Source organism: Oncorhynchus nerka, linkage group LG9a, assembly GCF_034236695.1.
Source record: "Oncorhynchus nerka isolate Pitt River linkage group LG9a, Oner_Uvic_2.0, whole genome shotgun sequence".
In the NCBI taxonomy this organism is placed as follows: domain Eukaryota; kingdom Metazoa; phylum Chordata; class Actinopteri; order Salmoniformes; family Salmonidae; genus Oncorhynchus; species Oncorhynchus nerka.
Genome location: NC_088404.1, coordinates 32,573,028 through 32,586,782, shown reverse-complemented (window position 1 = coordinate 32,586,782; position 13,755 = coordinate 32,573,028). Strand labels below are relative to the sequence as shown.

General features: G+C 42.5%; 2 protein-coding genes across 3 annotated transcripts in view; both read left to right on the top strand.

The window, feature by feature from the left end:
* The first annotated feature begins 231 nt into the window (after positions 1-231).
* Positions 232-6,310, top strand: LOC115134190 (zona pellucida sperm-binding protein 3). Its single transcript, XM_029667913.2, has 9 exons — positions 232-333; positions 866-1,397; positions 1,694-1,812; positions 2,299-2,402; positions 2,591-2,768; positions 5,166-5,352; positions 5,536-5,618; positions 5,793-5,893; positions 6,204-6,310. Exons 2-9 carry the CDS (start codon positions 906-908, stop codon positions 6,263-6,265), a joined length of 1,326 nt encoding a protein of 441 aa, XP_029523773.1. The 5' UTR covers positions 232-333; positions 866-905; the 3' UTR covers positions 6,266-6,310.
* A 1,012-nt stretch (positions 6,311-7,322) lies between these two features.
* mapk8ip2 (mitogen-activated protein kinase 8 interacting protein 2) overlaps positions 7,323-13,755 on the top strand; it is a 144,124-nt gene continuing 137,691 nt past the window's right edge. For both annotated transcript variants that reach the window (XM_029667909.2, XM_029667908.2), the window contains exon 1: positions 7,323-7,755. In XM_029667909.2, coding sequence (XP_029523769.2) covers positions 7,691-7,755 — 65 coding nt within the window. In that variant the 5' untranslated portion in view covers positions 7,323-7,690. The remainder of the gene's footprint in view (positions 7,756-13,755) is intronic.

The following is a 13,755-nucleotide window of genomic DNA, read 5'->3' as shown; positions in this document are numbered from 1 at the left end:
TGTCTCAATATGTTGACAAATTACATTGAAATAACGTTGATTCAACCAGTTTGTGCCCAACGGGCAGCCTCCTGTGTTGATCTTGTGTGTGTTCGACTGTGGCCTTGACAGAGGTCTTACTGACCGACACGCAGCATGTCAATAAATGTCAATTTTGCAAGTATACACAGTGTGAGAGGTCATTCACCCAGGCAGTCTGCTTCGCGGTCACTTAATCTACCCCCATGTGAAAGTAACATGACTTCAGGTGTGGAAAAATCTATTTTTCCATTCAATAAATACATCATCTCAAATTATTGCAACCAGAAGTTTCTCTTTAAGAATGAATGAAAGGTTAGTGCGTTTCTTTAATCTAATCATAATATGGATTTGTATATGTTCATATATAATACATCATAATTACACTATATGTTATTTTTGCAAAACGCTATATACTGTATCCACCTTACAAATAAGAGAACTCTTACAGAAAAATATGACGAAAGACGATCAAATGTGACACATAAGTAACATTTTAATATATTACTATAGAAAAAAAGACATTTGTGGCATCTATATATCAAGCAAATGTAGCAAACACACATATAAAGGTACCCAAAAGCATTTATTTCTGATGAAAAAGCGTTTTTTTTAAACAACAAAATTCTTGAAACTTTGATAATATAACATAACATTTTTGGTATTAAGAAGTTGCTTTGAATAGTCTGCTATTAAAGGACCATCAGCCACAGCATTTGATTGGCTAAAACCTTGACTCCTGAGAGCTAATAGGGAATGTTCAAATGAGGAGGGGGCGGGTTTCCAATAAGTAAACAACGCTCAATCCGTTATAAAACTGGCCACATCTCCTTCATACTCTTCACAGCATCCAGTGAACATTGCTGATCAATTCTTATTGTGAAGCCATGGCGATGAAGTGGAGTGTAGTTTGTCTCGTGGCAGTGGCCATGCTTGGCTGTCTGTGTGTTGCTCAGAATTTGACACCCTTCAGTAAACCAGTGCAGCAAGCCTTCAAAATCAATCGTCAGCCACCTCAGCAGACTCAGCAGCCTCAGCAACCATCGTATCAGAAACTCAGGCCCCCACCAAAAGACCAAACCCAGGCCAAGCAGAAGTTTGAAACATCACTGGATTGGACCTATCCTCTGGACCCAAAGCCAGAGCCCAAGATTATTGGAGGCTCAGAGACGAGAACCCCTGTGGCTGCCCATTCAGTGAGGGCTGAGTGCAGGGAGAACATGGTCCACGTGGAAGCGAAGCATGACCTGCTGGGGATCGGCCAGTTGATCCAGCTAGAAGACCTCACTTTGGGAGACTGCCCTATGTCTGGATTCGACAATGTCAACCAGGTGCTCATCTTTGAGTATCCGCTGCAGTCATGTGGCAGCCAGCTAAGGGTATGTATTATAATGATGATAATGATAGTAATGAACTGTATTTATATTATTTGAAAAGCAAAAGGAAAAATGATAACCCCAAATGAGTGCTAAGTGGCAAAAAATATACAAGCCCAGGTATTTATATTATATGTAGGGCATTATTGTACATGGCAATTAGTTGTCAATTTACCTGAACAAATGGTTGGATAAAAAAAAATCTCACATTCCTCACAATCTCACGTCCTTTCCACAGTAAATTGGTCTATTTTAATTAAATTTGTGAATGTATTAACATTGTTGTGATTGTTTCTCAGATGACTACCACCTCCCTCATCTACATCTTCACTCTATTTTACAAACCCAAACCTCTGGCAAACACCCCCCTCATCAGGACAAATGAAGCGATGATCAATATTGAGTGCCACTATCCAAGGTGGGAGGAGCAGACCTAGGTCCAAATAGTACAGACTGATTTAGCTTGCCTGCCACAACGGAACTAATGAAACAGTTTCAAAAGTACCAATCCTGTCCACCCAGCATGTAGTATAAGATAAATCAAGCAGACTTGAAGTATTTCAGGAAATAAGCCAGGGTAGCCCCAACCCACTAGCAGTATTGGGTAAACTCAATTCAATCAAACCTGCATTCTAATATATAGGTCTCAGAACTGGTAATATATATATATATTAGAATGCAGGTTTGATTGAATTGAGTCTCTAGTTGCATGTGAATACAGTACCCCCACTACACTGCTTCACTACCATTAAAGTGATCATACTTTCACCACACCCACAGTGGACATTTATTAGGCTTCTTAGTTTAAAACACAATTAATATTAAAAACGGGTATGGTGATTCCTATACAGACGTACAACACATGTATAAAAAACATTTGTAAAACAATGTCTCTCTCCTCCAGGAAACACAATGTGAGCAGCCTGGCCCTGATCCCAACCTGGACCCCTTTCTCCGCTGCGAAGTATGCAGAGGAACTCCTGTACTTCTCCATGAGGCTCATGACTGGTGGGTAAAGATGCAGTGTAGAGAGGGTCCACACTAAAAAGCCAATTTCCCGGACCCAGATTTGGACTTTTCCTGGACTAAAAGAACTTTCAGTGGAGATTCTCCACCGAGTTCTATTGAAACTCTTAATTGAGTGTACTTTTTAGACCAGGAGTACGCAAATGTAATGTTACAACTTCTCTTGGCAGCTGACTGGCAGTATGAGAGGGCCGGTAACATGTACGTGTTGGGTGATATGGTGAACATCGAGGCCTCTGTCATGCAGTACTTCCACGTTCCCCTGCGTATCTTTCTGGACAGCTGTGTGGCCACCCTGGAACCCAACATAAACGCCAATCCCAGATACTCCTTCATTGAGAATCATGGGTAAGTAAGGGAGAAGGTTCAGTCAACACTAGGGGTGATTTCGTGGACATAGATTAAGCCTAATCTTGGATTTAAATGCTCTTTTAAACTGGACTAATGAACATGTTATTTCTCAAACATGGTTTCGAATAGTCCCAGACTTGAACTAATCTGGAATTAACAGTCTGATTTCTAGAAAGAAAATTTGAGCTAGTCCAGGTCTAAGTGAGGGTATAAACTAAACCAAGAAAGAGGCAGGTTTAACTTCAGAATAATGCACTGTGTCAATGGCAATATAAACTCAGCAAAAAGAGAAACATCCCCTTTTCAGGACCTTGTCTTTCAAAGATAATTCATAAAAATCCAAATTACTTCACAGATATTCATTGTAAAGGATTTAAACACTGCTTGCTCAATGAACCATAAACAATTAATGAACATGCACCTGTGGAACGGTCGTTAAGACATTAACAGCTTACAGACGGTAGGCAATTAAGGTTACAGTGATGAAAACTTAGGGCACTAAAGAGGCCTTTCTACTGACTCAGAAAAACACCAAAAGAAAGATGCCCAGGGTCCCTGCTCATCTGCGTGAATGTGCCTTAGACATGCTGCAAGGAGGCATGAGGACTGCAGATGTGGCCAGGGCAATAAATTGCAATGTCCGTACTGTCAGAAGCCTAAGACAGCGCTACAGGTAGACAGGACGGATCGTCCTCGCATTGGCAGACCACGTGTAACAACACCTGCACAGGATCGGTACATCCAAACATCACACCTGCGGGACAGGTACAGGATGGCAACAACAACTACCCGAGTTACACCAGGAACACACAATCCCTCCATCAGTAGTCAGACTGTCTGCAATAGGCTGAGAGAGGCTGGACTGAGGGCTTGTAGGTCAGTTGTAAGGCAGGTCCTCAGGTCCTCAGACATCACTGGCAACAACACGCCTATGGGCACAAACCCACCGTCACTGGACCAGACAGGACTGGCAAAAAGTGCTTTTCACTGACGAGTCGCGGTTTTGTCTCAGCAGGGGTGATGGTTGGATTCGCGTTTATCGTCGAAGGAATGAGCGTTACACTGAGACCTGTACTCTGGAGCGGGATCAATTTAGAGATGGAGGGTCCGTCATGGTCTGGGGCGGTGTGTCACAGCATCATCGGACTGAGCTTGTTGTCATTGCAGGCAATCTCAATGCTGTGCGTTACAGGGAAGACATCCTCCTCCCTCATGTGGTACCCTTCCTGCAGGCTCATCCTGACATGACTCTCCAGCATGACAATGCCACCAGACACACTGCTCGTTCTCTGCATGATTTCCTGCAAGACAGGAATGTCAGTGTTTCGCAATGGCCAGCGAAAAGCCTGGATCCCAATCTCATTGAGCACGTCTGGGACCTGTTGGATCGGATGGTGAGGCCTAGGGCCAGGAACTTGTCCAGGAACTTGAAATGTCCAGGAACTTGCAGGTGCCTTGGTGGAAGTGGGGTAACATCTCACAGCAAGAACTGGCAAATCTGGTGCAGTCCATGACGAGGAGATGCACTGCAGTACTTAATGCAACTGGTGGCAGAATTAGGTAACTAATTTCACTTGCATGAAATGGTTGTCCAAACTTGGCTTTCTGTTGCAAAATAATATTGTTATGGGGTATTATTTTATTAACTGCAATTATTTTCAATGTTTGCTTTTATCTTCTGCATTGTTTTATTTGGATTGTTTGCTCCAGTCTGTGCTCATACATACAATGCTTGAATATTTGTGGTCCATACGAGGCTTCTGAAGCAACCTCAGATCATAACCACCTTCACATAGTGCATCTAATTATGCTGCGTTTACACATGCAGCACAGGTCTGATCTTTTTCCACTAATTGGTCTTTTGACCAATCAGATCAGCTCTTTTGCCAATAATTGGGTGTTAGATCAGAATTGGGCTGACTATGTTAACACAGCCTCTGTCAAGAGTCATGTTCCCCTGCTCAGACGTTGCTGACGCATACTAGATGTTACAATGCCTGGATAGGTATTTTACATATCAGCTAACCACATCATATGTTATAGCAATCTGTTATTGGTTGATGCATTCAACGTCTGAGCAGGGACACACGATCAAGGACTCCACGGTCTAGATCTAGAAAACAGTCATCTGAAGTTTTTTTATTCTGGATTAATGTAAGAATCCTATTTGTGATGTAATTTAAGATCTGTCCAGGAAACCGGCCCTAACTGTGCAAGTGTGATGAGCAACCTTGACTGAGGCAACATCTAATGCCTATGCTTGAGTTGTGCGGGCAACCAGGGCAGTTTAATGAGTGCACTGACTGTCATGTTGTTAAATGTGAGCCCAGCTAAAGCTTCCCCCTGCCACGGCCTGCCCCTCCCCCTTCCCTTGCAACATCTGTGCCCCCATAGGTGTCTGATCGATGCCAAAATAACAGGTTCCCGCTCCCAGTTCATGCCTCGTTCTGCAGACTACAAGCTGTATTTCCAGTTGGAGGCTTTCAGGTTCCAGAGCCAGAAGGGGAGTGACCCAATTATTCCGCAGAAAACAAAGATACCTTCTCAGCTTGTTGCAGATTATCCCGCTACGCTCGACATGGTGAGTTAATTCATTCAGTTCATATCTACTTTATTTATCCCTCACAGGGCAGGTATGCAGACAAGCAGAAATAATACTAACAAATAACACGGAAACATATCATGAGACATCATTTTTGAAAATTGTGTATTTATCCTATGCTTTAATTGTTACAATGGTCCTGTTCTTGGTAAATCCCAACAGATCTTCCTTACCTGTCACCTGAAGGCAACCACAATCGCGTTCCCCATTGATTTTGAGTACAAGGCCTGCTCTTTCATTAATACGTAAGTGTGTACGTTCTACACCTGGGTCAAATACATGTTACATTAATAAAATAAATGTTCATACTTGATGACACAGCATATGTTATGCAATACATGAAAGGTATATTTATGTTACGTCAATACTGCAATGCTGGTTTGATCGAATGTAGCCCTAAAGCTGCAGTTTGTTAACAGGTGGAGAGAGGCTGGTGGGAATGATGGAGTGTGTGGCTGCTGTGACTCCACCTGTAGCAACAGGAAGGGACGCGATACCACTCAGCATCAAAAACCAGCAAGTACGTATGAGGCAACAAAGGTCTGCTTTTTAAGATAACAACAATGTGGAAACCTCAAAAATACTGGCAGAGAATGTTTGAATATGAAAGGTCAATGTCTGCTTACTGTTTGCTGCTCCTAAAATCCATTTTTGAAAGTGTTTTATTCACCACTAAAATAATGATTAATAAAGGTCACTTTTGAGAGCAGATAAACAGTGAGTGGATATTGATGTTCTTAACCTAGCTGTCTGTGTATTGTCCAGCTGCTGAAGGCTACTTTTGGATATGTGTAATGACCCTCCTGTTCTTGTGTCTGCTCTCTTCTCAGATATATGGGAGGGAGATGTTCAGCTTGGTCCCATCTTTATCTCGGAAAAGGTTGTGCAATAAATTCAGACCCTGCCATTGGCATGCTCATTGAAATAAACAAAGTTGATGGTTCATCATCGTCTGTGTCTTCATTCCTGCTGTTGATGTTATGCACTAATGAATTAAAAACTAAAGCCATGCACTAGTTTAGGTGCTGAACAGATAAAAAAAGACCTAGGCCTATTAATCAAATCCACAACTCTGTTTCCAAAAGTCACTTATTATTATGCTCATAACATATACCATATTAGACCATAATAATGCTGATGTTACATTTGTCTGCTTGATTAAGTCTCCTTGTAGCCTATTATCCAATGTTACAAACATATGCTCTCAGATCAGTATAAAGGGATGACCTTAGATACTTTTTATGAGCCTAATGTGTAAATGTATGTTGGAAGGAATTAAGTGTATAAAGGAAAACAGGGTGCTATTTTAAACTTTTTTTAACAAGACCAGACAAATAATCTGTTGAGGTGTTAGGGCACCCACACGTGGTGGATCTCCTTGAAGTGCTGGGTCATTTTGGTCCTTTCCCTAATCGGTAAATGCTTAGTTTGACCACATGGGGCGGAATACTATAATTATATTTCAGCACCCAAGCAACTGAACAACTCCTCATGGCATTTATAGTGTCGATGAGACAAACAGCCCAATCCCCGTTGTCAATGGCGGTATTATTGAGCTAACATTTAGGTCTATTCCCTGCAATCACAGCTTTGCCAAACTACAGTTTTCAGCAACAAGTCATGGCAAAGCTTTCACAAACAAGTATTGTATGGCAGTTAAGACAATCCACATTTTTTGTGTTATTAAATAGCAATCCTGCCTGTCCTTTTATGGTGCTCTATGGAACCCTTAGCAGGAGGTTAAATATCTTATCACATGCATAGGCTACCACCCACCCTCTCCAGTACCTCCAATCACCTGACAGGACCATTTAATATGCTTTGTTGCTATAATCTGTGTTTGACCTTGAATGGAAAAGCATGTTTTCTGTTGTCTGTACCAATACCCCCTCCTCCCTGCCTGCCCCTCCCTCTCTGCACCGCTGGCCCACCTCCGCTTCGTGTCACAGGCATCATCACAGCGGCAGACATTTGGCAAGGCAGGCAGCGGACTGCGGGTGTGTGGCTGGTCTGGCGGCATCGGGAAAAGATAGGGCTTTTTTGTGTGATTACCGCAGTGTTGTTCTTTTTCTCTGCCGTTTCCGGGCTGTAGAGTGGATAGCAGCTCAAGGCAAATGTGATGCTGAGTACGCGTATCTGATTTGACTAGATCGAGGCCAGGGGGATCTGTAACAGCGTGGCGGTAGGATAGAGGGAGGGAGAGCGAAAGAAACTGGTCTGTCCGTGACTGTGTCCGTCTGTCGCGCGCTCCGTGGTTGTGAATGGACTGCTCCCTCTGTGATTCTCTGCAGTCACTTTGAGCCGTTTTTGGAGGAAGATGGCGGACAGGGCTGAGATGTTTTCCCTCTCCACCTTCCACTCCCTCACTCCTCCAGGCTGCAGGTAAGACAACAAACCCGCCCACGGAGCAATGAAGGGCGACCATGCAGAGCGGGTATCTCTGTGACAGAGTCGATATTCACACCTATAAACACAGGGTCGCTACAGTATGTTTAACAGTTATCAGTTCTGTTGATATTATAGTATTGTGTTATCACCCAGAAACGGAAAGCATGATTATCGGAAGCTGATGATGCTGCTCTACGTCTAAATAGGTCTAGGACTGCGCGCATTGCGTATAGCTGATGCTGTGTTGGTTTCGGCTTTGTCTTTGTCTCTCGCATGGTGAGTTCGTATTAAAAATACCCTTCAGCTACACACAAAACATAACTGCGTTTCAGCGCAAATGAGAGAGAGGAGGAATGGTCACAAAGGACAAGCCATTGATTTGTGGCCGTCACGTCATTTGCCTTGCTGGCAGGCCGCATTCTCTCTCTGAATCAATTACCTCAGAGGTAGGGGGAGTGAGGCCCACGCCCTGTTGAGATAAGCATAGCTCGAAATGGGTGCTGAGCTGTTGCTGACACGTTTTGTTTAATATCAGTAGCCACAAAATGCATATCCCCCTATTGTTCATTGGATTGGGTAGGTTGACACTTCACGTCTGTGCTCATAGTTTGGTGTAAATATAAGCTTAACTGTGTGCGGTACACTATGTGGATTGTCTGGCTGTCAGGCATCGCTAGATTTGACTCATTCTTAGAGATGATAGCTGGAGGCAGAAGCCGTCACTACTATCATGACCTGCAGTATCCTGTGCACGTGATAATAAAACGTGAAACTTTGAAACTGCTAGGCTGTTGCCAATGCCATAAGTAAAAAAAAAACAGCTTATTGATCAAGTAAATAAACATTTTCTCTCTAATTGAACATAATATAACAAAATACAGTAATGGCTGTGGAAGATAAATGTTACAGATTATGATAATATTCCTTGTTTTTGGATGATCAGATTTAGTTATGGATATGACTCTAATATTAGTTATTATTTTAATGGATTAAATTTGCAGAATCATATGGTACTGTATTCCCAAACTGGGGTACGTGCAGTGCTGTGGGGGGGTGTAACACCAAATAAAAATGTGATTCACGTAAAAAAAAAAAAAAGTGTTTTTTAAAATAAAAAATCTTAACATTTTCAAGCAGTCCATTTATATTTTCCAATGGGGCTATACATTTGGGTAAGGTTTTCTCACCTAAGTAGCCTCGCTTCACTACAAAAAAATAAATAAATTAAACCATCTAGTGTTCAGCAAAATAATAACACAATGTCAAATACAGGTAGCCTGGTCAAATAATTAAAATCCAACCACATTAACCGTTACTTTCTCGCAGGAATTCCACTAACAGTTCGTATATAGCCAAACTTAGCTTGTTGCTCATTCCGTTTGCTTGAAAATGGATAAATGGTTAAAAAAAAGTAAGGCTTGCATCCATAGAGACACATACCAGCTCTACTGGTAGTACTGCTACTATCAGCAGTAGTTCACCTGCACCTGTCGATGACACAAGCTGTTCTGCTTCCACAATCACATCCAATGCTAGCATCAGTAAATCTACATTTGTTGTTAGCCCAGCTAGCATGGACATTGACAGTTGTGAATCTGATGCAGCCGAAGAGCTACTGCCGGGTAAGGGACCCGGGAAAGCACCAAACAACAGACAGGGAAGTTGGACCATCAAAGAGGCACAAATATGATGAACTATATTGATTTGGGGTTCACTTATATTGGGAGTTGTGCCTTTCCTCAGCCACAGTGTGTTATATGTGCAAAAGTACTATCTCACATCTCGATGAAACCTTCACTCTTGCGCAGACATTTAGAAACAAAACATGCCAATTTGAAAAATAAGCCACAGGAGTTTTTTGAGCGAGAATTAAGATGACTTTCGAGTAGTAAGACATGTATAAAAGCAACAGATACTATTAATAAGAAGGGACTAGAAGAGTCTTATATGGTGAGCTACCGAGTGGCTAGGACAGGCAAGCCCCATACTATTGTGGAGGACTTCATTCTTCCTGCTGCTGCGGATATAGCTGGGACAATGCTGGGGAAAAGGCCAACAAAAACTATACAGACGATGCCTTCATCAAACAACACTGTTTCACGACGCATCAGTGACATGGCAGGAGATGTTTTGAAACAGTTACTGCTTCGCATACAGGCCAGTGAATTCTATGCGTTACAGCTGGATAAGTCAACAGATGTGTCGGGCCTGGCACAGCTCCTGGTATATGTCCGTTACGTTTATGTGGGGTCAATTAAGGATGACATCCTCTTCTGCAAACCACTGGAAACCAGGACAACAGGAGAGGATATTTTTTAAGTACTGGACAGCTGTGTGACATCAAATGGACTTTGGTGGTCAAGATGTGTTGGTATCTGTACTGATGGCACAAAAGCCATGACAGGGAGATACAGGGGAGTGGTAACATGCGTGCAAGCAGTTGTTCCCGACGCCACTTGGGTACACTGCAGCATCCATCAAGAAAATGCCTTGCAGCTTGAAAGACGTTTTGGACACTACAGTGAAAATGGTAACTTTATTAAAGCAAGGCCCCTGAACTCTATTTTCTGCATTATGCAATGATATGGACAGCGACCGTGTAATGCTTTTACAACATACAGAAGTGTGCTGGTGATCAAGGGGCAAAGTATTGACACGTTTTTAAAAAATTGAGAGACAAGCTTAAAGTTTTCTTTACTGACAATAATGTTCACTTGTCTGACCGCTTGCATGATGATGAGTTTCTCACGTTGTTTTTTTCTCGCCTGAATGATCTGAATCTAGGATTACAGGGACTCTCTGCAACTATATTCAATGTGTTGGGCAAAATTGAGGCTATAATAAAGAAGTTGGAGCTCTTCTCTGTCTGCATTAACAAGGACAACATACAGGTTAGGTGTATTGTATGATTTTTTTGTGTGCAAATGAACTCAAGCTTACGGACAATGTCAAATGTGATATAGCGAAGCACCTGAGTGAGTTGGGTGCGCAATTACGCAGTTACTTTCCTGAAACGGAAGACACAAACAACTGGATTCGTTATCCCTTTCATGCCCTGCCTCCAGTCAAATTACCGATATCTGAACAAGAGAGCCTCATCGAAATTGCAACAAGCAGTTCTGTGAAAATGTAATTTAATCAGAAGCCACTGCCAGATTTTGGAATGGGTGTCACGCCCTGACCATAGAGAGCCCTCGGGGTTCTCTATGGTGTTTTATGTCAGGGTGTGACTAGGGGGTGTTCTAGTCTTTAATTTCTATGTTGGTGTGAGTATGGTTCCCAATTGGAGACAGCTGATAATTGTTGCCTCTAATTGGGGATCATACTTAGTGTGGTCCTTTTCCCACCTGTTTTGTGGGATATTATTTTGTCTAGTGCCAATGTGCGCTACGAACTGCACGTTCGGTTATTCTTTGTATTCTTTGAAGTTTCACCTTAATAAATATGTGGAACTCTACGCACGCTGTGCCTTGGTCCACTCATTATAACGAATGTGACAATAGGGCTGCGCTCAGAGTATCCTGCCTTGGCAAATCATGCTGTTAGGAAAGACACTGATGCCCTTTGCAACCACGTACCTATGTGAGAGTGAATTTTTGGCCCTCACTAGAATGAAAACTAAATACAGGCACAGACTGTGTGTGGAAAATGATTTAAAACTCTCTCCAATACAACCCAACATTGCAGAGTTATGTGCATCCTTTCAAGCACACCCTTCTCATTAACCTGTGGTGAGTTATTCACAATTTAAGGTTTTATACTGTTAGATTCTAATTCTCAGAGTAAAAAACTCTACGGACACTATGAAAGCTAAATCAAGTTGAATTCTTCCCAGAGGATCAATACAGCTGCATCAGACCAAGACATTTTCACACAAGCACTGATATTTAACCCTTCCTCATAGGCTGAGTCTCCTCCTACACATCTGTACAAACATCGTTCTTTTTCTTTGCAGGACACTTAGTGATACAGGCCATAAACTTTTATTTCTCCCTTAACGTGACCTGACCTGATCTCGACCCCCGATCTCAACCCCCCCCCCATCACTAATCCATGGCTCTCTCCCCTTATCAATGCCTGCCTCGTGATCGCTTCCCTGCACTCAACACACGGCTGTCATGGTGCCTGGTACCAGACTGTGTCTCTTCTCCTCCCAGAGGATCCCTCCCATTGGATCCCTGATGGCTAACAATAACATATCCTGACATAATGTAAACGTTATACATTACCCTCTCTCTCAGTGACATAAATATGGATATTTCATATTCTCAGAACCCAGCAGTAAGATTGCTAAGTAAAGAGCAAAATTATTGATTATTATTATTATTTGTGCCCTGGTCCTATAAGAGCTCTTTGTCACAACCCAGCTCGTGGGAAGTGACAAACTTACACTCATTCTTATGTTTAATAAATGTATTGTATAGTGTGTGTGTGGCAGGCTTACAATGGTTGCAAAAACCAACATTTGAGAGTGAGCTGACCCTGGTGCTAGGGGGGTACGCAGCTCGAGGTTGAATGTTTGAAGGGACTATAAACAGTTTGGGAACCACTGCTCTATACATCCAGAAAGCCATACTGTAGCACATGTATTATTGTAGATCATGTGTTCCAACCTGAACTGAACTGGGATTTTTCATTCTTACATAAGAAATGAGCGAGAGAGAGTGGGGTGAGAGGGAGAGGTTCTATGTTCCCTCAGCCCTATGTTCCCTCAGCCCTATGTTCCCTCGGCCTTTATTCCCTCAGCCTTATGTTCCCTCAGCCCTATGTTCCCTCAGCCCTATGTTCCCTCAGCCTTATGTTCCCTCAGCCCTATGTTCCCTCAGCCTTATGTTCCCTCAGCCCTATGTTCCCTCAGCCCTATGTTCCCTCAGCCCTATGTTCCCTCAGCCCTATGTTCCCTCAGCCCTATGTTCCCTCAGCCCCATGTTCCCTCAGCCCCATGTTCCCTCAGCCCTATGTTCCCTCAGCCCCATGTTCCCTCAGCCCTATGTTCCCTCAGCCCTAAGCCCTATGTTCCCTCAGCCCTATGTTCCCTCAGCCCTATGTTCCCTCAGCCCTATGTTCCCTCAGCCCTATGTTCCCTCAGCCCTGTTCCCTCAGTACCCACTGAACTAATTTCAATAAAAACTGGCCAAATAATTTGTATTGTAATCAAATGTAGCCTTGTTTGGGGATGGAGATCATTTTTCTAATACCTAGTGTGCGTTGCAAGTGTTTATTTTCGCATAACATTTTTGTCATTTAGGAGACACGTTTATCACACCATAATGCCATCACACTTCGGACACCAATGCAGTATATTTGGAGTGATAGAGGCCACGAAATTGTGAGATGCTATACAAATGGTATAGAAAGGTATTTTATATTTTGAAATAGTGTAACTTATTACAAAATACATTACATTGTATTTCAGGCCAGTGAAATACAAATGATAATATACTTAAAAGTAATTGATATACTTATTTCAAAAACATGTAACTGAAATACTGCCCATCTCTGTTCCATCATGCAACAGTGGATCAAATCACCAATCAACATTTGTATAACGTGTGCATTTCATTACCCACCCTCCACCCCCTCGACCCCTGGTTTCGAAGATAGAACCGGAGGAAACATAGGGTTTTAAGCATCAGCTGTCATAGCAGCTTACCGATCACTGTACCTGTACACAGCAAATCTGTAAATAGCCCACCCAACTACCTCATCCCCATATTGTTTTTTTTTTTTGTTGCTCTTTTGCACCCCAGTATCTCTACTTGCACATCATAATCTGCACATCTATCACGCCAGTGTTAATGCTAAATTGTAATTATTTAGCCTCTATGGCCTATTTATTTTCTTACCTCCCTAATCTTCTACATTTGCACACACTGTACATAGATTTTTCTATTGTATTATGTGTAACTGTGTGTTGTTGTTTTTGTTGCCCTGCTTTGTTTTATCTTGGCCAGGTCGCAGTTGTAAATGAGGACTTGATCTCAACTGGCCTGC